The sequence below is a fragment of the Alexandromys fortis genome, unplaced genomic scaffold (genome assembly GCF_014885135.2).
Source record: "Alexandromys fortis isolate MF-2015 unplaced genomic scaffold, M_Fortis_MF-2015_v1.1 scaffold_71, whole genome shotgun sequence".
NCBI lineage: Eukaryota > Metazoa > Chordata > Mammalia > Rodentia > Cricetidae > Alexandromys > Alexandromys fortis.
In genome coordinates, this window is record NW_026067954.1 from 2927860 (window position 1) to 2951676 (window position 23817).

General features: G+C 41.6%; 1 protein-coding gene across 4 annotated transcripts in view; it reads left to right on the forward strand.

Moving 5' to 3' along the window:
• Window positions 1–23817, forward strand: part of Dym (dymeclin) — a 254863-nt gene that overhangs the window by 146362 nt on the left and 84684 nt on the right. For all 4 annotated transcript variants that reach the window (XM_050151614.1, XM_050151615.1, XM_050151613.1 and 1 more), the window contains one exon: window positions 9733–9835. In XM_050151614.1, coding sequence (XP_050007571.1) covers window positions 9733–9835 — 103 coding nt within the window. The remainder of the gene's footprint in view (window positions 1–9732; window positions 9836–23817) is intronic.

Below are 23817 nucleotides of genomic sequence, written 5' to 3' on the forward strand. Positions count from 1 at the left end.
GCTATTTATGGGACATAAGCTGGGAAGAAGTGAAAGAGAGTCACTGGAACGAAAGAGGCAGGACTTGGACGTGGTGTGGGAGGTGTCTAATCCCCGCACTCTAGAGACAGAGGCAGGAGGATTGCTGTAAGTTTGAGGCCAGCAAACAATATAATTAGACCTAGTCTCACAAAACAAAAGCTTGTGTCTCTCTTTGCCTCTCAGTTTTTAGCATCTTTTATTTCTGGTGGTTTTGAGATTGTAGTCATGTGCTATGTTACTTCTTTTCTTTCTTATTAGGCTCTTTCATTATGGAAATTGATGTTTTTGGTCCTGAGACCTTTGCCATAACATAATTATTTAGTAATGTTTGTTTTTCTGTTTGCAAAACAGAAAAGGCTCTATGCTAGTTTCTGTCCACCAGTTCCCTGGGCATCAATTTCTGTGCACCAGTTCCCTGGGCACCATTTCCTGTGTACCAGTTCCCTGGGCATCAATTTCTGCTGGTTTTCTCTGTCTTTATCTTTTTCTTATTGTTATTCCACTTTCTCAAATTTATATCCAACCCTACTATCATATTTGTCATTTCTGGTAGCGTATTTCCATTTTCTAAGAATTCTGTTTTGTGCTCAATCACTCCTCTGTATACCAGCCTCCTCACCTGCATGTAGCCTACATTCACTTTCCCTCACTTGGTAATGACCAGCATCGGTTCTTCCCTGCACTGCCTCCCTTCTGTGGGTCCACTTGTCTTCCTGCCCTTTCGTTTCCCCATTCCTAAACTAGACGTGAGACAGGTGAAGCCAGAGGTTTCCGCACTGCGCTCTTCTCATTGGGGCTCTTGCATACGCACAGGCTAGTCTCTTGGGTCCGCCCTTTTAGTAAGAGGAAGCATTTCCTTTCTTCTGCCAAAACACAAGAAGGATTTATGGGACTGAGTAGTCAGGGTGGTACAGATGTTCAGTCAGACTTCCATTTGCGACCTGCACACCGCCACCCGCTTCCTAATCTCCAGCCTTCCTGGAGTTCTAGAATATACACTCATCCATTTCTGTTACCGTGCACCTAACTGGAACTTTTCTCATCTGTTGCCCTCAGTTGGATTCTGGTGGTATATTTACAATTCCCAGGTATATATCTGTCTGACCCAGACTCATCAGCCCCACTGTCTCCTGAACTTTCTGCTTGAATAACTGGTAGACATCTCAAAGTTGGCATATCCGAAAGGGATATGGTCTTCCTGAAGCTTTTTTTTTTTTCAGGAGAATACTTACTGTTCCTAAAAATAAGACCCAAGAGTGAATCATGCAGGAAAAGAAAACAGTAGACTATAAAATGATTTTCCAAGTAGGAGGCAAAGTTGCTATAAGCCCAGGATTTTGCCAGATTTCTAAGGTGTCCACCCTGACTTTGCTGTTCAGGTACCTTTGCGATGTCTTAGTCTTTGTATACAGTTTGGGATGGTAATAGTAATTCTTCCTCTCTCAGACAACGATATTGATTTATTTAGCAAATAGAGAAAGTTAGAAACAGGTTTGCACAGAGTATATTTTCAGTAAGTAGTAATTACCTTTGTTCTGTTTATCCACATCATCATCATCAGATAAAAAGATTACCAGTAGGATCCATTCTAGGAATATAAAGTTGATCAACAGTTTACAGTCAGTAAGTACAATCTACTGCTTCAAGGATTGGAGATGCAGCTCAGTAGTAGAGCATTTGCATGCCCAGGGTCTTTGGTTCAATCCTAGCATCCCCCTCCCAAAAAAGAAAACAATACTTAGCATAAAATGAAAACTCAGTAACTACAGTAAATACAGAAAAATAAGCAGCACAATTGAAAATGAGTTTAGATGGGAAAAAAAAAGTTTAGACACTGCTTGTTAGCCATAAGGGATTCTTCAGCTTGATAAAGGACATCTGTGGAAAGGGCATTGCTGGGCCAGGTGTGGTGCACACACCTTTAATCTCAGCACTGGCAAGGCAGAAGAATCAGGCAAATCTCTGAGTTCAAGACCAGCCTGGTCTACATAGCATGCTCCAGACCAGAGCTACATAGTGAGACCTTGTCTTAAAAAAGAAAAATAAAATCTTATCACTAAAATTATATTTAGTAGATAGGTGTTTGCCCTCTACTCATTCACATGGTGAGGGTATCTGTTCTCACAACATGATGTTCTACTTGAAAGACCCTGAAGACATCACCACGGTGCTTAGATCTGACACACACTTGGAGCAAAGTAGCTGGGTACAAACAACATATAAAAACCTTTTTAAAATGCTAAGAAATAGTAAAAAGTCCCTTTCACAACAGTCTCAAATAACTGAAAAGGATTCCAGCAGTGCCGAAAATAATTCAAATAATTGAAAAGTGGGATCGCATGAAATTCAGATGCGTCTGCACAGCAAGGGAAGTGGTCAGCAGAGTAAAGACTGAGTCTTCAGAAAGGGGTGTGTGTGCTAGTTAAGTGTCGGACAGGGCTGCAGAGCTAGGATATGTAAAGAAAAGTCGAGTGCTAAAAACCCAGGTCATCTAAACAGTAAATGCAATAACGTGAGCAGACAGGTTGCCAAGAAGCACAAATGGCCAAGATATGGATGAAGAAAATGATCAGCATACTAGCCATCAGGGAAATGCAAATCAAAGCTTCACTGACTGTCTCAGCCCTGTCAGGAAGACAAACAACAATAAACTCTGGCAAGAACACCAGGGGAAGCCGGGCGGTGGTGGCGCACGCCTTTAATCCCAGCACTTGGGAGGCAGAGGCAGATCTCTGTGAGTTCTAGACCAGCCTGGTCTACAAGAGCTAGTGCCAGAACAGGTACCAAAGCTACAGAGAAACCCTGTCTTGAAAAACTAAAAGAAAAAGAAAAAAAAACACCAGGGGAAAGGAGCCCACATGACTGTTGTTAGAAATGGTGATCAGCGTGGACAGACCTTAAAAACAACAAATAAAACTGCCAAGTTATTCAACTGTACTGTTCCCGAAGTCAGCCTGCAGTAGAGATGCCTGCACGCTTGATTGTCGCAGGACTGTTCATAAGAGCCAAGTTATGGAATCAGCCTAAGTGTTCGTCAGCAAATGAATGGATAAAAAGTACAGTGTTTATCTATACACGGTAAAGTATTATTCAGCTCCAAAGAAGAGTGAGCTCATGTCATTTGCAAGAAAGATGCAATTAGAAATCATAATGTTAAACGAACCAGAGGCAGGCTCTCAGTGTAAAAACAGAGACATGAAAATAGAATGGGGACTCTTTGGGGGAAGGAGGGAGGCCATCGGAGCAAGAGGGAGGCCACGAAAGGTCCTGTGGGGTGATCTGTGTATAACATAACGGCATCCATTATTTTTACAGTTCCTAGATTCTTTTTTGAAAAGAGAATATCTTTTCTCACATTCATTCGCCATTTTCCTATCTAGTGTAGTGTCAAGAGAAAGAAATTTTAAAATTTCAAGTTATAAATTTTAAATGTGAAATTGTCTAATTCTATTAACTCCTTTGTTACTGACATTGAACATGTGTTTACAATCCTGATGTCGGGCTGGAGAGATACCTCAATAGTGAAAAACACTGGCTGCTCTCACAGAGGACCCATGTGTCATTCCCATCCCACATGACGAGTCACAATTCCAGTTCTGGGACTCATTGTCCTCTTTGGCCTTTGCAGACACTACATGTATGTGGTGTACTTAGCACACATGCAAGCAAAACACTAAAAAATATAAAAATAAAAATAAGCTTTTAAAAAACTTCTAATGAATCTGCCAAAGGTAGATTAATCGTAAGACTTAATAAGTGAGGTTACCAAAACCATAACTCACTGGGTGCAATGGCACAAACCTGAACTTCCACCTTGGGAAGATTGATTGAGCCTAGGAGTTTGCAGCCTACCTGGTCAACTCAGCTGGTGTGTGTGTGTGTGTGTGTGTGTGTGTGTGTGTGTGTGTGTACGCCTTTATTATATACATGTAAGACCTATAAAATAAAAGTACAAAATATTGTTGAAAGGCAGACCTCACAGGGAATTGAGAACTATGGCTGTGGTAAGACCCTGAAGTCATGAGCACATGTAGTGCGGTGTTAATCATCGTTTATTGATTGTTTACTAGTAACCAGTAGGTTGATGATGAAATTCACAAGGAAATTACAAAGAAACTAAAATAACCAAAAGTCATTTTGACAAATCAGAAATTGGAGGACTCCCCGTGCCTATTTGCAGGTTTGTTACAGTCTAGAGTCAGTACAGTCAGTGACCGTAGCTTACAGAACAGTGGGCAGGGGTGTTAGTGACCATATCTTACAGAACAGTGGGCAGGGGTGTTAGTGACCGTAGCTTACAGAACAGTGGGCTGGAGTCCAGAAATAGGCGGGTGCATCCACAGTCAATGACATCTCAGCAAGGGGGAGAAGATAATTCTAGGGGGAAAGATAGCCTTTTAGTGCCAGAGCAATTAAATACCCATATCCTCCTCCACCCTGTGAAACAAACAGACCTTGGCTCTTGCTCCATGCCAGACGCATTGGTACAAATGGGTCATGGACTTAAACACAAGAGTTAGGACTGTGAGACCTGGTGGGGAAACTGTAGAAGAAAAGCTTTGGAATTATAGTGGCTGAACCCTGGAAGCAGCTAGAAAATAGAAAAATTGGGTCCATCCACAGAAGGGAAAACTACGGAGCATTACAAAGGGATGCGTTATACATCAACCATGGAACAACCCGAAAAAGCACTGTACTGCGTCAGAGAGGCGGAGCCAGAGTGTGCGTATGGTCTGATCTGTTTGTGTGAGATTCTAAAGGGGCAAAGGAGTGTTTCGGTAGTTGCCTGGAGTGAAATGGAGTGTATTACAGAACAAGACTAACTATGAAAGGCCCAGGGGATCTTTCTGGAGAAATAGAAATATTCTCCATCTTGATTATAATAATGGGTTATGTGAATGGTTACATTTTTCAAAACTCGTGTTGTATACATAGGTTACTCCTTCTTAAAGCTGTTTAAAAGTGAGATAGAACATAAAGAGCTTTGGTGCCAAGCAAGCAGAGGAGGCGTGTTCATCAGAGGCAGGTAGCGTGGCATCTTTTCCAGAGGGGGAAGGCTGCTCCTAGAGCTGTGCCTTAGGCTAAGACCTCTCCCCCCACCCCCCAGTGCCTGCCTTTCCATCCCTCTTGGAGTGGAGTGGTAAGGCTGGAGCTAGTCTGTTTCCTATACCCAACCCAGGGCCTTTGTTGCATTCCTCAATCATTTGACACCTTTTCCCTTCCCTGAAATGACCCTTTCCTAGGTTCCTGCCTCTTTGACATTACCTTTGCTTACTTAGGGTTCTAGTCTTAGTTGCTCCCCACGCTCAGTCCTGTATGCCATTGCTTATACTCTGCAATATACGTGGGTGACCACCTCCACTTCTGTGGTTGGCTCTGGTTTAGATCCCACCCCATGCTTGCCAAGTCCCCTCACTGTCTTCTGAACACTCCCCTCTGGTTGATTGTCTCCAGGGGTCTTGAGTAGCCTTGGGGGCGGGGGTGGTTCTGGAGCACTCTGACAGAGTATGCGCTGCTTCAGAATGTAACCCACTAGACTTGAACTCTGTGGACTGGGACCCTGTTTCTTTCTGCATTTTGCACTAGCTTCTCAACTGTGTAGAACAAAGCCCAGGGTTTTTTGATGGGCCATGAGCGTCCCTTCACAGTCTGTCTTCAAATTGTCTTCATTCTGGTCCCATCTCCTGCCATCTGTGCACCCTCAGCTGCAGCATTTGTGCCAGCTTGTGATCTTCTCAGCATGTCCCAGTTTGGACTGACCACACATTTTTATTTACATGCTGCCTTCTCTTGTGCAGCGCTGTCTCCTGGCAGGGCGTCTGATTTCCTCGGGATAGCATGTTCTTTCTTAGCAAGACTTTATAGTGTTCCAGACCCCTTCTCCCAAAGAGCTTATAGCAATACCCTGTGTATTTATCCAGTGATACCAGAAGAACGTGTGTGATGCGATGTGTGTGTGTATGTGCACATGCATTTGTGTGTGCTTACATCAGAGAGAGAGAGAGAGAGAAAGCAAGGGCATCAAATGCCCTGACTATTTCTTTCTCACTGGGCTCATTTTTTCTGTCCTCATGAAACTGAATATCCTATATGAAAGGTCTGTCATTCATATGTATTTCATATTATTTATATTTTCTTTGTAAATATATTCTATACATTAAAGAATAAATAATAGCACTTTCATTTCTAGCTTATCTGTGTTTTGAGGTTTGTTCATATTAATACATGCAGCTTTAGATGGTTGAAATTGCTGCCGAGTTCCCAATATTCCAGTTTACTTACCCGTGCTCTTCTAGATCTGTTTTAATTTTTTCAGTTTTCCACTAACTGTCCAGTTTATAGTGGATATTGTTGTACTTAAAGAAAAGCTAATCTTTCTCTAACTTTAGAAGGGTATTTTTGGAGCGTATGCCCCTCTGACTGAATACTAATCACCCCGAGGATCAGCTTCGCTGACATGTGTGCTCAGCTTTTCCTGTGCACGTAGCCATCCTGTATCTGCTACTTTGACTAGCACCAAGCCAGTGCTGAGCACTTGGAATGCAGAGCTTAAGCAGAAGTTACTTTTCTCACTCTGCAATTTGCAAGTCATTCTCATATAAATTTAGGTCATTTTGCCTTAAAAATGCTAAATGAATGCCAAAATTAGAATTTTTAAAAAAGCACACACAAGATTTTGCAAGCAGTAGCTATAAAGTGTGAGGGGAAAGCCTATTAAGTTGTATGAGAATAACAACTTAGAGTAAGTGTGAATTCCGTGTCTCATTCATGATAGAGAACTGGAAGAGACCTCACATCATCTGTTCTTGCGCAAACTTTCTTAAAGCTGGAAACCATAGCCACAGCTTCTCGGGGAAGTGTGCTTCATCCTTGCTGCCCTTAATCAGCAGCTCCTCCATCGCTCAAAGGAAGTACCTTATGCTGGGATTGCAGCTCATTCCCTTGTTTGCTCTCTTAACAAGGGAAACAGATTGCTACCATTCTTTGTAAAGTAAACAAACAAGCTGGCCTATCTTTTCCAAAGAAAACAATTTCAAGTGATTTTTTTCCACAGAAAGGGAGAAGGGGCTGTGACTCCCAACATCCCTGGTTCTATAACAGAGAGTAGCCGAGAGATGCTTTGTTCCTCTTGGCCCCACCTGTAAGACCTTCCTATTACTGATACTTTTGTTTATGCCTCCGAGTTGTGCCGTGTCCTAGAATAGAACTAACCTCAAACTTCTTTTAGTTTCAATATCCTGGGCTGGAAAGATGGTTCAGTCAGTGAAGTACTTGCCTTGCAAGGTCAGGAACCTAAGTCTTATCACAGAATCCACATTAAAAAGCCAGGAATGTTAGTTAGAATTTAAGACTGGGAGGGAGTACAGCCTTGTAGTGAAATTACCACCTAGCATGCAGGAGTCTTTGGGATTAATGTGGAGCACTGCAAACCATAGACAGGGAATGGGGAAGGGAAATTTAAAAAGTGAAAAGTGGTTTGGGGGTATAGCTTAGTGATAGAGCATTTGTCCAGTATATGTGGATTCTTGGGTCAATTCCCAGTATTGCCAAAATAAAAGTTGCCAAAACAAAGAAGAAAAAAAGACAAAAAAGCACTTTAATCTAGAAAGAATGTTTAGTGGTTTCAACTTCTTGGATTATCCTGCTCGATCCATCCGAAATAATTAGTGTCTTTCCAAAATTGACATTCAAGTCAATGTTCTATTTTAAAAAATCACTACTAAGAAATACTAAAATAATAGTTTTATCATTTTAAAAAAGTACTACAGGGCTGGAGAGATGGCTCAGAGGTTGGGAGCACTGGCTGCTCTTCCAGAGGTCCTGAGTTCAATTCCCAGCAACCACATGGTGGCTCACAACCATCTGTACTGAGATCTGGCGCCCTCCTCTGGCGTGCGGGCATACATCGAGGCAGAATGTTGTATACATAATAAATAAATAAATCTTTAAAAAAAAAAAAAGTACTACAGATCACAACAAGTTTAAATGGAAAGTGTATAGGACCAGAATTTAAGCTTCCATCTAATCTAGAGTCTTTATTCATTAGATACAGTACTGTTAGGATATACGACTATATACATTTATTATTAGGACATATGTGTATGTATAAAATACATATATGTGGTTCTAATACTAGACATATACATTTGGAATTATATCTTCTTAGTGAATTGGCTTTATCATTATAAAATCTTTCTATTTGCCTGGTGGTGGTGGCTCACGCCTTTAATCCCAGCACTGGGGAGGCAGAGGCAGGCTGATCTCTGTGAGTTCAAGGCGAACCTAGTCTACAAGAGCTAGTTCCAGGACAGGCACAAAAGCTACCGAAAAACCTTGTCCTGAAAAAAATATCTTTCTATTTATCTCTAATAATAATACTCGTTATTCAGCCTACTGTGTTTGTAGTTACCATGGCCACCCAGTTTTGTTATAATTATGAATACATGTCTGCCTTTAGATTTGTAAAGTTTTTTTTAAGAGCATATGGTTGGGTCTTGATAGTCTATCCAGTCTAAAAAAAAAAAAAAAACTTGCCATTTAATTGGAGGGTATAGTCCACTTAAATTTAAAATCACTTTTATTATTTGAAAAACGTTCATGTGTTGTAGCTTTATTAAGATGCCTCTCAGATCACAGTAATCCAGATTCTGAAATATTCCTGTTCTAAAATGGCCATTTGAGAACTCACCTTAATGCTCGTGAGACAGAATTTCATCCACTGGTTTGTTGGATCACCTGTAGTCTTCAATCTATTATCAATTCCAACGTGTGTTTATTGTATAAGCCCTCAGCAGTTCACTGCACATCTTAAGGGATCTTGCTCTCACTGGTACTCAGTACTTTTCCAGACATTCAAATTTCTAGACCTTCCCTGCCGTTTTCTCCCATCTCATACAAAGCTCTGCAAGTTCAAGTGACAGAAATTCACCGTTGTTGGGTTCTCGTGTCTCTCTTAGTTTAGGAATCATGAGCCTATCGTTCACATTATCTAAAACATTTGTTTTATTTATTTCCCCTAAGTTTGCGTCGATTACTGCAGGAAAGTTCATCTGGTACCAGTTACCCCGTCATGACCAGAAGTAGAAATCTCATTAACTGTATCTTTAAAATCACTCTTCTTGAGAAATGGCCCCTTACATCCTGTGGTCCTGTGCACCAGAGAAGCAGGCTGAGCCAGCATCCTTACTGGAAAGAGCAGACTGCTAAGATCCTCAGGCTCGCGTGTTTTACACTGAGTACATTGAGACTGTTAGCAGCTAGTTTGTATCCCAGTTTGCTTATCTCTGTCCTGTTTTTTCATGTAGTGATCTTTTGAGAGTTCTTTGTGTTTAAGACAAAATTTTAACCTGTGAAACTTTTTCAGTGAGACCCTTAATATTTAATCATCCCCTTACTATTTAGACATCCCTTTTACTCCATTTTGCTAAATAAATAATGCTACTGACCCTACTGCTAACATAGACATGAAAAGAATTGTTTGCTGTTTCTGGCCGTGCTCAGTTACTGCCTAGCCAGGTGCTTTTTCAGTCCACTCAATAAACCTGTTTTCTTCCTGAGACTACTTCAAAACAGATTTCAGCATGACTAATATGCTATGGAACTATAATAATTACTATTATTATATTATTACTAATAATTATTATCACTAATAATCTGGTATTCGATCTTTAGTTTTCTTGGTGTAATGAGGTTTCCCTTTGTGTTTTTCAGTTTGTTTTCTTTGCTGTCTAAAAAACACAACAAAGTTCTGGAACAAGCCACCCAGTCCTTGAGAGGTCCCCTGAGTTCCAGTGATGTTCCTCTCCCGGATTATGTAAGTCACCAATTTCTCTGTATTGTCAGATGTATGAGTAACAGTACTTCTCTTCTCTCAAAGTCCGACTATGCTCTTAGAAACCTTAAAAATTTTTCATGGTTATTATGAAGTGGTTGAAAAAAAACAGCCTAACCAGTGATTTTTAATAATCAAGAATCCCAGTGTTTGAGTCAAAAAACAACAACAAAAAAAAAAAAACCCTCCTAAGCCAATTACAGAAAACAGAAAGGGACATCCAGAACTTTCTAAAGAGTCCTACTGCAGAGTAGACTAATTTTAAAAAGAGCTTGAATTCGGTTCATCTGTGCATACTTTCTTATCTTTAGACAACATTATTGAATTATGCATTAGTACTATGTAATTTATTTCACAAAAATGTGTTGAATTTTTGTAATTTTGAAGTCCCCTAATAGTATTTTCCATTAATCACAAGCCTATAGAATTGATATTTCTGAGAGGAAATGGTCATGTTTAATACTTGTTGATCACAGAACTGTAATGGTAGAACAAATTTTGTGATACATATTTGAATTCTATATTAAACTTCACAGTTTTTAGTCACTACTTAACAGGCTTCTTCATCTGTAAACTTGAGTAAATCTGAAGCCTCCACTCCCTAGTGTCCCTTGGGACCTGTCACTGAGCACAGGAGACTGCATCCCACACCGCCCTGGTAGTCTTTCTGCCTGTGCCCAGAGCTAACGGAACAGGAATGACTGGAGCTGAATCCCCCCCTGTACCAGGGATCCAGAAGGTGAATTAAAACAGTAGTGGGCCTACAGTATGACAGGTAAAGAGCTTGCTGCACAAATGTGGTGATCCAAGTTCAAGCCCCAGAACCCAGTAAAAGTGAAAGGAGAGACGTGATTCCACAGAATTGTCCCCTGACCTCCATGTGCACACTGTGATGTGCTTCCACACAGTAATAATGAACAAAGTAAAACTAATTTTTAAATAGTGTAACCTTAAAAATAAACACTACAAGGTCTTTCCTGATTCCTCAGCATTTTATTATCCATTCCCCTTGCCAGGCACTGTGTGTGAGTGACTGCACATTTGAAACCAATTTCTTTGTCATTTTCTTTTAAATTAATCATTAGCTAGGAAATGGATATGTTTCCCCTTTTTTATATTTCTCAGAATTTTAACCTGTTAAGTATCCTTGGCAACAGCCACAGAATTCTGTGTTCTGGACTAGCCCCAGATGCCTTGTTTGTAAAGCTGGAAGAGGAGACGGCCAGGGCCTCTGCAGCCCCAGAGTCCCAGATGTGTGCTTTCTGCACCAGACTGGAGACACCAGATTAGCAGAGTTTAATAAGTGCTCGGAAGCAAGCTGTGTTTTCCTTCTTGCTGTAACACATAGAACACTCGGGGTCTACGGAGAGGTTTCCAAGTTCATTAAGGAAATGTTTATGCTCATCACACTGTATAATTCACAAGTCAGTTGAGTAACAACAGAAAAAGCACATCACAAGTTACAAAAATATTAGTGTTAGTGCAGCATGTTTGTCTAAACACCTCGTGGGAAACACCTCCATCAAGTTTTAGATAATGAGGAAACTGCCCTGGCTGCTTAAGGGAAAGCAACGCAAAAACTGTACCCTAGTGAGTGCGCCCTGGGGGCAACAGAGGTGGTGAGGGGAGCAACTCATGCTCCGTGGCTGGCGTGTACGTGTCTATGTGAGGCTTCCACAATTCACTGAGTGAAAGGACAGAGGAACTTTGAACGGCTTTTAAAAGTAATACGGTACCGTTTGGACAATTTAATCCTGTGTAACAGAGCCTGAGTGTTTCAGAAAGTGATAACATCTGAGTTGTAGTTGCTTTTTAAACTATCAGGTTTTTCAAATTATTGACTCTGTCAGTGTCACAGAGTCAATAGTTTCCTTAGCTCCAGCAATCACCTGCGCTACTATTTGAAGTAAGAAAGCCCTAACATTTGTTCCTGACAGAACCACAGAAAGTGTGTTGTCATTGTACTTTCAGAGAGCTTCTGATTCTTTCGCTGGACTGAATCTGTCATCTCCTTGGGTAGTAAGTAAACACAGGTAGAAACTAGAAGGACCCCAGTCAGGGACAGTCAGCCGGCAGACACAATGCCGATCAGCCAATGCGGGTAGAGTCTCATGCTCCTTGGAGTCCTACTTGACTTTTTCTCTCTGAGGGAAGTTGGATTCTGTCCAGAGGCTACTTGCCGAGTGACAGCTACAAGAATAAGTACTTCAATAGTCTTATGTCTTAAACATCTAAGTTATGCTATGGTAAATACCAGTGCATGTAATCCATATGGAAACAGCCCTTTGAGAGCATCTGATTGTTACAAAGTGTAAAGATGTTTCTTGAGAGCAAAATCTTTGAGACCCACTGAAGTGTGTGATTTATTATATACATACACTCACATTCTCTCCAATTAAATACACGTTGTCTTTATGCTGTAATTATTTCTCTGTCCACACAGTTGAATATACTTTATAGACACAGAAATTATCATTTTCTAGGCTGAAAACAATAGATTTGGAGGTCGGGGAGGTGATGGGATTTCCAGGCGAGTGTAGCCTCAGACTCGCTGCACCCTCCTGCTTCAACTTCTAGAGGCTGGGATTCCAAGCATAAGCCCAGGCATCACATGCTAGGTGACCACTCTGCCAGCTGAGCTGTATCCCTCACCGAGTGCATATTAACTGAGAAGCTAAAGCCCAACTCTGCAAACTGGTATTGGCTAGAGATGCCCTGGGTTGAAGTCTTCAAGCCCATTGTATCTGTGTGTTGTGGAATGAGAATTGCTTGATCATTGTCTCGGCAAGGTTTCATTTTTAGTATGTGATGAACATGAGTAACTTCTATGCTTGCTTATTAGATTTCTTTATTAATTATTGCACGATCTGTATGTTAGTTTGATTCTCGAGGAAGTTGTAGCCTTTTTCTTTTTACTTCAAAACAAATAGAACATTGTTGAGCTTCTCTTTGTCTGATTTTATTCCTGACTGTTTTGGTTTTCAGCTTACAAAAAATCAAAGTTATACTCCTGAAATTTGTTTCCATGAAGTCCCACTTGCTTATCAGTACTTTCTACATAAAACCCCAAGCTGCTTCGCTGTTGAACAGGTCGCCTCACCCTTTTGAGCAGATAGTGCTTAACAATGGTCTTTTGCATTTGTTTATGTAACTTACATCTGCTTTTAAACTTCAGTGTTTTCAGGAATATAGTAAGGAGTGTTCTGACTTGATTTTTATACCAAGGAAATTTAACCCTGAGATCTTCCTGTGTTATTCTATCTTTAACATTTTTTGTTAGTGTTGCTTTTTTGCACGGGGCTAGATAATGTACCATTCACGTTCCATGGAGAAGTCATCTTGGTCATACTGGTATATCGAAAAACAATGGAAGTGTATTTGTCATTTTTACAGCAGTTCCTTCTAGGTGTTTTACTTCTGAGACACACTCGTGGTTTCTGGTTTTACATGTATTTACCCGAAGGAGAGTGAAATTGGCTAGTATATTAGTCTCCGACAGATGTTCTCTTTCAGAATTATGTTTGCCTGGTGAAAGTGAAAGTACGTACTGTTGCACATAAAGAATTTCAAATGCACCCATAAAGTAAAATTCAACAAATAGTTTATTTTATAAAAATCTGTATAACCAAACCTAGGGAAATGTCCAAAGAGAAATGGGAAGACAGTCTTCCAAAACTAGGGGAGAGCTTGTAGCAGCCCCCTGTGAAGGGAGTTGATACTTGGAAGTAGATATTGCTTTGTTGTGTTTTGATTTGAATTTTGAGACAGAGTCTTGCTGTGTATCCTAGGCTGGTCTTAGAACTCACAGACTGGCTTCAAACGTGGTCCTCCAGCCTCCACCACAAGTGCTGGAATTACAGGCTGCCCCACCACGGCCTTCTCTGGGAAGACTTTTCAACGTAGAGACCAAGACGAGAGCACGTTACAGTAGTTTCTCTCTCTTGAGCATGCAGATAAAAAAAGACAGTGTGCTCTGCACTGGGTGCTTCAGGTGTGACAGGGTCCAGCTTATCAGGTACAAAAATCGTACATCAGCCTTTGATGTACCAAGAATGTGCCATAGACCTAACCATAACAGCCAAACATCATGCAGTATTTAGAGGAAATATAAGTGAATTATCAGGAGTTTGGGTCAGGCAAAGATTTCTTAGATACACCAAAAGCACAAAGAACAAAAGAAAAATAGATAAATTAGACTTCCTCAAAATTGAGAACTCTGGGTAGTTTGGGTAGATTGCTTATCCAGGACTCACGTGGCCCTGGGTTTGCTCTCCAGGATCGTATAACCCCAGTGCAGTAGTTTACTCTGGGAATCCCAGCACTTGGAAGGAGGCAGGAGGATCCGAAGTTCAAGGTCATCGTGAGCAGGGCCAACCTGGGCCTGAGACCAGGCCTCCAGAAAAATAAAAATGAAAACTTTGTTTCATAGGACTCAAACAAGGCATTGATGCAGTTAATACAAACAAAAGGCAAGCAGATTTCTTTTGAGTTTGATGCCAGCCTGATCTACATAGAGAGTTCCAGAAGACTTGGACCTATATAGTTGACTTTGTCTCAGAACAAACTGAAGGGTGAAAAGATAGCCCATAAGCCCACAGAATGGGAGAAAATATTTTCAAACCCTGATCTAGAATATGTGGAAAATCTTCTAATTCAATAGTAAAAATATAAACAGCACAATTTAAAGCAGAGCAACTAGGACATTTGCTAGCTGAGTGATGAGCCTGGGGGACAGAGGTACTGGAGAAGGCTCGCTCTAATAGAGCTACCTTCACCAGCTGCAGGTGAGCAGCAAGACCAAGAGGGTCTGCTCTCTGTGTGGGAACCAAAGACAGCATTCTACTTCTCGGAGTTCTTGACCTCATGTTTGCTGACCAGTGGCTCACTGTGCCCTGCAGCCCAGAATGAGGCAAAGCCAGAGTGACCATCAAGAGCAAAAGATAGGTCCTGTTGGCAGGCTTCTAGTCAGTCAGCTGCCTTTCCTGAGTGCTTCAGGTGATTCACCAGTACCCATCCCGTTAGACACTGAAGTGACATTTTCCATCTCCTTCCTTCTAGAACTGAGCCATAAGACTGGCTACAGTGTTCAGTGCACAGACGGTGCTGTTTGTCCATACAGTCCCTCCTCATCTGCGGGCTGGATATGGGAAGCCCAGTGGGAGACGGTGGTCTCGCTTAGATCCAGGATCATTTTGGGAAAGGCAGCTGGGCTCCTTGTTAGAATGTGATGCAAGTTAGCCATGAACTTGTGTCGCAGTTTTAAGTGGAAAAGGGTCTGTATAGACATTCTCCCAAAAGGACAGAAGTAGTGGAAGTCGTAAAAAAAAATTATTGAGCATCTCCAGTCATTAGAAAATGGAAACTAGAATCATAGTGGGACACCGTTTCACATCTGCAAGGATGGCTGGGATCCAAAAGGCAGATAATACATAAGTGTTAACAAGCATGCAAAGAGATGAGAATGTGAAAAGGGGTAGAGTCCTTGTGAAAGCAGTTCAGTTACACACGAGCCAGCAATTATATCCTAGTAAGGTACAAGTAAACTGAACGCACAAACCCACCTCAGAATGTGACTGTTCATAGAGCCATTTCATAGCCATCAAAATGAATGCAGTCTGAATGTCCCTCAGCCTCTAGAGGACTAAACTAAAAGTAGTGTCAGTCATCAAGGAAAAGAGGGGAGGAGATGTGCTCCTCGGTACAGAAGAAGACACTGTGCTAAGGAAAGGGAGCCAGAAACAGGATCACAAGCTGTATGGTCCCACTCATTCAAATGTCCAGAACAGGTAGGCCCTGGCAGAGCAGACCATAGGTGCCTGGATCTAGGGATGTGCGGCAGAGTGGGATGGAAATACTGGTGGACACTGAGTTTGTATAGTGGGAATTGTGAAAATGCTTTCAAATGAAGTCACGGTGGCTGCACAAGTCTTTGGATATACAAAAAAGCACTGAGTCACACACTTTAAATTGGTGATGTATGTGGTGTATGAATAACACCTCAATGAAGCCATTTTGGGAATTATTGTTGCATCATTCTCCTCTTTCCTCTCTTCCCTCTGGCCCCTACCAGGTACTCCACCCCCTTGCTCTTTTTCATGGCCTCTTTTTCTCCTTTTCTTCTCTTTCCCCCTCCCCTCCCCCCAAGACAGGTTTTCTCTATAGCTTTGGAGCCTGTCCTGGAACTCACTCTATAGACCAGGCTGGGCCTCGAACTCACAGAGATCCACCTGCCTCTACCTCCTAAGTGCTGGGATTAAAGTTGTGTGCCACCACCACCCGGCTCATGGCCTCTTTTTCTTTGTTATTGTTACAGGTGTGTTTGTGTGTGTGTGTGTGTGTGTGTGTGTGTGTGTGTATGAGAGAGAGAGAGAGAGAGAGAGAGAGAGAGAGAGAGAGAGAGAGAGAGTTCTTAAATCTATAAATGTAACCTGCTCATCTGTGTAATGTTACTCTTTGTATATGTTTTCAGAGATGACCATTTGGCATCAGATAACTGATGTCCTCTTTCCTGGGGAAGACGTTTCTCCACTCTCAGCATTCAGTTGTCTGTAGTTCTTAAGTCTATGGTTGAGACCTCATGGTCCCTCTTCCATGTTAGCGTGTGTCTTAGTTTGGGTTTTTATTGCTGTGAAGAGACACCATGACCACCGCAACTCTTATTTAAAAAAAAAAAAAAAAACATTTAATTGGGGTGGCTCACTTACAGTTTCAGAGATTCGGTCCATTATTATAATGATGGGGAGCATTACAGGCAGACGTGGTACTGGAGTAGTAGCTGAGAGTCCTACATCTTGCAGGCAATTGGAAGTCATCTGAGACACCGGGTGGTATCCTGAGCATAGGAAACCTCAAAGCCTGCCCCCACAGTGACACACTTCCTCCCTCAAGGCCGTACCCACTCACACAAAGCCACATCTCCCAATAGTGCCACTCCCTGGTATTATGGGGGCCGACTGCATTCAACTACCGCAGCATGTTTATTGGTGTCTTCCTTGTTTGGCTCATATTTAGGCAGCCATGCTGGTGTGAGACTTCATGAGTGTGAAACTCTGACAGTTTTAAAAGACACAATCTCACTGCAAAATTCCTGTACCTCTGACTCTTCAAATCCTTCCTCTCTCTCTTCCACAGTAAATCTGGGTCTTAGGTTTGGGAGTTGTGCTGCCGATCTATCGGCTGAGACTGGGCTCCCCAGATCTGCACCGGGATCAGTTGTGGTGTTCTGTAATGGTCTCCATCTGTTGTGAATCAAGGTTTCCTTGATAGGGGTGAGGACTGCCCTTATCTGCAGGTCTACGGACAAATATTTAGAGTGCATTTAGTGAGGTGGTGGTGATAGGTTCTCCTCCAAAACTTCTCTAGCCCCAAGTAACTGGCTAGGTTTCCAGTACCAGGCATGGTTTCTCTCTTGTTGAGTGGGTGAAAACATCTTTTAGAATAGTATTTGGAAGAGTGGGACCAAACAACCACATAATTTGAAGGAGGTAAAATACATTTCTTGAGCACTAGCTGGATTTTAGGGACTGCTAGGCACACAAAAGTGTGTGCGTGTCTCAGCATTGCTGTAAAGCAAAAGGAAACAAGCAAATATATGTTACTGGGTGCTTGCTGCCAAATCTGGTCACTTGAGTTCCATCCCCAGAATTCACGTGGCGGCCACAACCAGCTCCCACAAGTTGTCCTCTGACCTCTCTATGTGCACCATCTCATGCCCTCCAAAACATGAGACTTAAAAAAATCACTCATTAGAGCTTAACTAATTCATTACACTATTCTGCAGCTTTTTGTTAGTGTTGTTGTTTTGTTTTTCAAAACAGGATTTCTCTGTGTAATGATCCTCGCTGTCTGGAATTCCCTTTGTAGACCAGACTGGCCTTGAACTCACTGAGATCCACCTGCCTCTGCCTGGAATTAAATGCATGAGCCACCACCATCCGGCTTATTCTACAGCATTTTAAAAAGAGAATTTAATTTTTATAGAGACTTATATGAAGTTATCTATAATATATAAGTCATTTAGCTTTATATCGGCTTACACATACATGTTCGAAAATACATTTCAAATTTCAATAGTTAGCACTGGGGAGTCTGACGGGGGAGGAGATCCTGGGGTGTTTGCTAGCACACAGGTGAATGACTTTTCTTCTCTTCTGGCTCCCAGTGGCTTAACTTAAAGTGTTTTGTTTTGTTTAAAGAGTTTCTCCTTATACTTCTCAGTTTCCCCTTTTGTTAATAACTTAATGAGCATGTAACATTTCTCAGAACTAAGAAATGACAAAAACACAAATTGTAACATTAGCACCTTCCTCCTATTCTAGGGTCCCACAATGAATTGTTTATCATGTCTCCATAACATTTCCATGGTATTTCTTGTCCTGTGCTTGGTATTGCTGAGCTGCCTGTGAGTTACTTGGAGACGGTCCCCGTTTGCCTGTGTTGTTTCCTGTGGCTGTCCTAATGCTGGGCCTCCTTGGGTAGCGTTCTCCAGCAGCCCGTGTGTCCGCCGAGGTTTTGCGTTCTAAACTTGTTTTCCCTGTGTAATTACTCTGCTACGGAGGAGCTGTTTAAACTGTGCCATACCTTTCCTGCCAAATACTGCCTGTAGCCTGAAGATCACAGAGTTTTCTTGTGATTATCAGTTTTTCTCATTCCTTCTCATTTATAAACAGGGAATGGTTTAGTATACACTGTTAAATGTTTAATAAGTTGGGTAGCATATTCATCACCTCACATGGTTGCCTCTGTACGTGTGTGTCTGTGTGTGCGTGAAGTGAACTTTTGAGATCTATTAGCACATCTCAGGTACAGTTAAGAATATTCCTGATACAGTCCACATCTGTACATTAAATCCAGACCTCATCTGCTGTGCAGCTGAAAACTTGTGCCGCCCCCCCCCAATATCTCCTTGCGGCTCTCGTCTCTACTCTGTGAGTTCAGCTCCAGCTTCCATACGTAGGGGAGCACACAGCATTGTCTTTGTCATTCCCACAGGGCTGGTGTCTGACTGTTCCAAATGAGACACTCGTTCTTATGCTGAGCAACAGCATGCTGTGGTACGGACACCACTTGGTCGCTCCCACCATCTGTCGGAGGCGGTTCGGTGGCTTCCTGTCTGGGCCTTAGGAATCCTGCCACAGTGGATGTGAAGGTGCTGATAACTCTGGGGCACTAATTTCGTTTGCTCTTAGTAGTTGGTTTTTAATATTATATTACATATAATATTATAATGAAGTATTTCCTTTTTAAAACGTCTACATTCCCATACTACCTGTATGCATACAGTTGTTTCTAACCGTCCGATAAAGTTATTTCCTGCCTTCAGCAGAAGGCCAGTCTCCATGGTTGTACTCCGTTTTGTCTGAGAACGAGTCTTCATCCATTGTTATTTGGTTATTTTAGTTTGAGGGGGGCTCCCATCTAGTGTGAAGGACGAGTTCCCGCAGGAGAGGCAGGTGTGCTGAAGGAAAGGATGTCTCCTCCAGAGGATGCTTCACCAGTGCTTTTTCAGGAATGTGGTAGACAAGTCTTTTTAAGGATTTAGAGAGATTATTTAAAAGACTTAAATAATTTTTGTTTTTTCCTGTGGCTTCTAAAAAGAAATAGGGCGTGTTTGCATGGACCAGGCCAGTGGTTGATTAGTGTTCTAAGTGAAGTTTACAGAGCACAGGAAAATAACCCATGAATATTAAATTCAGCACTAATGTGTGGTGCATTTATTTTCTTAAAAAAGGAAAACACCTAATCAGTTCCTTTTCCCGTCTTTCCATCCCAGTGAGAACAGCTTTCTTACCCGACTGCTGTACCAACACCTTTTCTGTGGTGTCCACAAGTTTCCTTTTACTTGGTCAAGAGATGCCATGTTGATTTTCTATTTGCTTGCGTTCTGATTGCTTTTTCTTCTCTTTCTCCCTTTCTGCCTAAGTTCGTTGTTCCTAATTGGTGTGTGTGGGGGGGGTCTTACTATTTGGAATTCTCTTTGATTTACCCTTGATTTACATGGCAAATAGAAAGCAGCTGTCCACTTAAGCATCTCATTCTTGAAACCGTAGTCCCCTCCAGCGTCATCTGGAAATAATGTAGCTTGTAAAACAAAGCTAAGAAGAAAAGGCAATGTTTGTTTTATGTGGGATGAATGATTTCTGTTGGGGTCCTTTAATTCGGCTATTATGAGGGTTATTAAAAAAGCAGTATTACAAAAGAGGCTTAAATGAAAAGAATTTTTTGAGCTGGTATCTTATTATTACAGTTGATTATAGTCAAAGCTACAAATGTTTTAGAAATGGCACTTTATTTTAGTTTCTCCAAATAAGACCCCAAAAAACAGTAATCTTACTCATTGTGTAAGTGGAAATTCAATCTTTTCCTTGATTGATTTAATTTCTGAAAACAAATTGTATTTGAGAATTCAGCTCTAGCTTTTTTTTTTTATGGATTTCTGAAAAATTCTTAGAAGAAGCCTTGCAGGAATATTCCAGGATCATCATCGAAGTGTGGAGAAGATGAAACTCATCAGTCCTAGACTCAGGCATTGTTTAAGTCAGTGCATTCCAAGGAAAGCCTTGGCAACTTAATGTATTCATGACTTACTCAAGTTTCTAAGATATTGATGTGAAGGTTTCAGTAATGGGAATTGGTTTACTTTGGGAACTAAAAAAGCAGGGTAACTCTTGCTTTGACAGTTGTTAGAGTCCATTCTGATATTGGACTATGTCAGTTTTTATATATTGGTTAATATAACAGCTGCTCCTATATAGCTACTGCTTAAGAACTACAGTTCCGGTGTGTCCGTGGAGGTACTTAGCACATCCCTTTAACTCAACAGGGCAGGCACATTTGGCTGTTTTCTTACATTTGTGTTACTTGTAGTCTCTTCTGGTATTTTCTGAGGCCTTGAATTTCCATTTTGCCAAAGGACCTGAGGAATGTGTGGTGTGCCTTCCACGCAGCGCCGTGAGCAGGTGAGCATAGTGGGTAATTTAGTGACTCCTCTGTAAGGTCATGCTTTTAGCCTATATTGTTGGCTCGGGTATAAGAGGAGGCTGCTTGTTTGTTCCCGGCCGCTTAGACCCGAAATAATCACACAGAAACTATATTATTTAAAACACTGCTTGGCCCATTAGCTCTAGCTTCTTATTGACTAACTCTTACATATTAATTTAACCCATTTCTATTAATCTGTGTATCATCACGTGGCTGTGGCTTACCGGGTAAAGTTTCCAGCGTTTGTCTTTGGCAGGCTACATGGCTTCTTCCTGACTCCGCCCTTCTTTCTCCCAGCATTCACTGTAGTTTTCCTCACCTAGCTCTTTCTGCCCTGCTCTGCTATGGGCTCAAAGCAGTCCTTTACTAACCAATGTTATTCACAGCATACAGAGGGGAATCCCACATCGCTCGGGGTCTCTTAACATAGTATCGATTGAGTGACTTAACCACTAGACATTTCTCACAATTTGGAGGTTAGCACAGTTGCTTGTTCAGTGTGCTAAAGGGGCCTTTTGTGGGTGCCTGCACCCAGCTCTTGTCTCTGCTGATACAAGGCATTGGCCCTGTCTGACAGCCCTGTCCCCTCACCCACTCACCTCCCGGAGAGGTCCTCTCTCCACTTCATACTCAGATTGGTATATCCATGTGATTTGGAAAACAGTGAAGGACAAACCAAAAGAATTTTGGTGTTGACTAACCTATGAAGGGCGAAGGAACTTGGTCAAACCAACAGGAATGAAACTCTTGTCCTGTGATGTAACTTATGACTATACCTGATTATGAAACAACTTAACAACCACATAAATCTAGTTGGTTAGCAGCCAAACATCTAAATGGCTCAGTCCTAGTAGACTGTATCATAATGACACAGGCGAAAAAGACACCAGATTGTTTTTACTGGTGATATTTGTATAGAAGCTTTGGTTTTGTAATTTGAAGATGCATGTTTGTGGTATATGAGAATAGGTGAGTATTTGTGACATATCCTGATTTTGTTTTCCTCGCCGTCCTTGGAACCTGAGCTTCTATTGGAAAACATTATATACAGATGTAAAATAAACACAATTAAGTGAAAACTTTGATCTTGAGTTTGAATAGGAGTGATCTATATGGTTTTTGTCTCTTTATATCCATTGCCGTGTCTAGCCATTTTACTTCTATTCTTTGAGCTCACAAAAACAGTGACCAACCCAACCAAATAGCTTTGATCATCTCAGCAACAAACCTTCCACTAAAAGAAGCCAAGTCAGGGTGCCCCTTATGGAGGATGGTAAAACAAGGTAACAAAATGGAGAAAGGGAGACTCCTCTTTGGAAAAGTATTAATAGCTAGTAATCAATAATGAGAGAATTGAAATATTACCATGTTGCAGACCCCAGAAATATGGGAGCCTGTGGCCACTAACTTACAGAAAGAAACCGCTTTAGATCTCATTCATGCTGTTGTAGAACACACCCACCTGTGAAGTGGTTTTGCAGAAAACAAAACACAAACAAAAACCCAATCTGTCCAAGCCTCTAGGTCTGCTACCAGTTTAAATATCAAAAGGGCCCTTTGCACAGTCTGTGCAGGTCGGTAGAGAGTTGCCTACCTCTCACTAGAAAGCTACGTATAACAGAGTCTCCTTTAACAAAATTGCTTTAAAATCATCCTGGAAATAGGAGGGAGGAAGCTACACAGGTCTCTTTGTTTTGTTTTGTTTTTTGTTGTTTCATTTGATTTCCTGATTTGGTTGGGTTTTGTTTTGTTATGTTTTGAGACAAGGTCTTACTGTGTAGCCCATGCTGGTCTGCAACCCCCAGCAATCCTTATGTCCGTTATTGCATATCCATTTTTTGATATTACATTGAGAATGGTATAAATAATTTGAATTTACAGTTTCACAAAGGAGAACTACAAAGATGAAAAATGGACTATAGAAAAATCTATGTTCTCCATGCATGAGCAATGATAGATATCTGTTCCCCCACTTCCAGGGGCAAAAACATTTTAATTCTTATAAGTCACTAATAAATGACACTGTATGCGTGAATAATCTCCAAGGACAGATTTAGACTTGGTTATTTCTCATAACAGGTGCATAACAATAAAACTCAATCTAACTGTGTTTTAATTTCTACATCTGAAAATAAGTACCAACAGTCCTATTAATGCTAGGCAGGGTGACTCACATCTGGAGTCCCAGCGATCTAGAGGCTGAGGCAGAAGGATCACCAGGAGTTTGAGGGCAGCCATGGCTTACATACCCTAGATTACATAGGAGATCCTGTCTCAAAAGCAACAACAAGTCCTATTAATTACTTCTCTATTATTTCTCATTAGACGCCCAGTAACTGAGAATAGACAGAGCGTATTATCTACAAACATGCACTTGAAACTCATTTATTCCAGTCCTGTTTCCCTACAGCGTTCAGTGAGCAATGATGCGGGGACATATGCAGGAATCCTGCCTCAGAGAGCTAGTGCAAAGAGAGTGCATCTCATCTAGCAAGCAGATAAACGCGCAATTACAAGTAAAGCCAGGGAAAATAGCGGGGCATCATCTGAGAGGAATTTGGGGACAAGGTGGGACCTGGAGTCAGGTCAGCAAGTGTGATGGCTACTTTCGTCACCTTGACACAAGCTGTAGTCATTTTGAAAGAAAAAAAAACTCAACAGAAAAAATGTTCCCACTGGACTGGCTAGTAGGGAAGCCTTTGGTGCATTTTCTTGATTGTGAGGGCCCAGCTCACTATGGCCAGTGCTCCCCCTGGGCTGGTGGTGGTCCTGTGTGCTGTAAGAAGTCAGGCTGAGCAGTAAGCAGCAGTCTTCCATGGCCTCTGCATCTGCTCCTGCCTCCAGGTTCCTGCCCTGTGTGAGTTCCTGCCCCTGACTTCCCTCATGATTGAGAGATTAAGATGAAATAATCCCTTCCTTTTCCAAGATGCTTTTTGTTGTGGTTTGTAATACCAATGGAAACCTAACTAGGACAGTGTATTTTA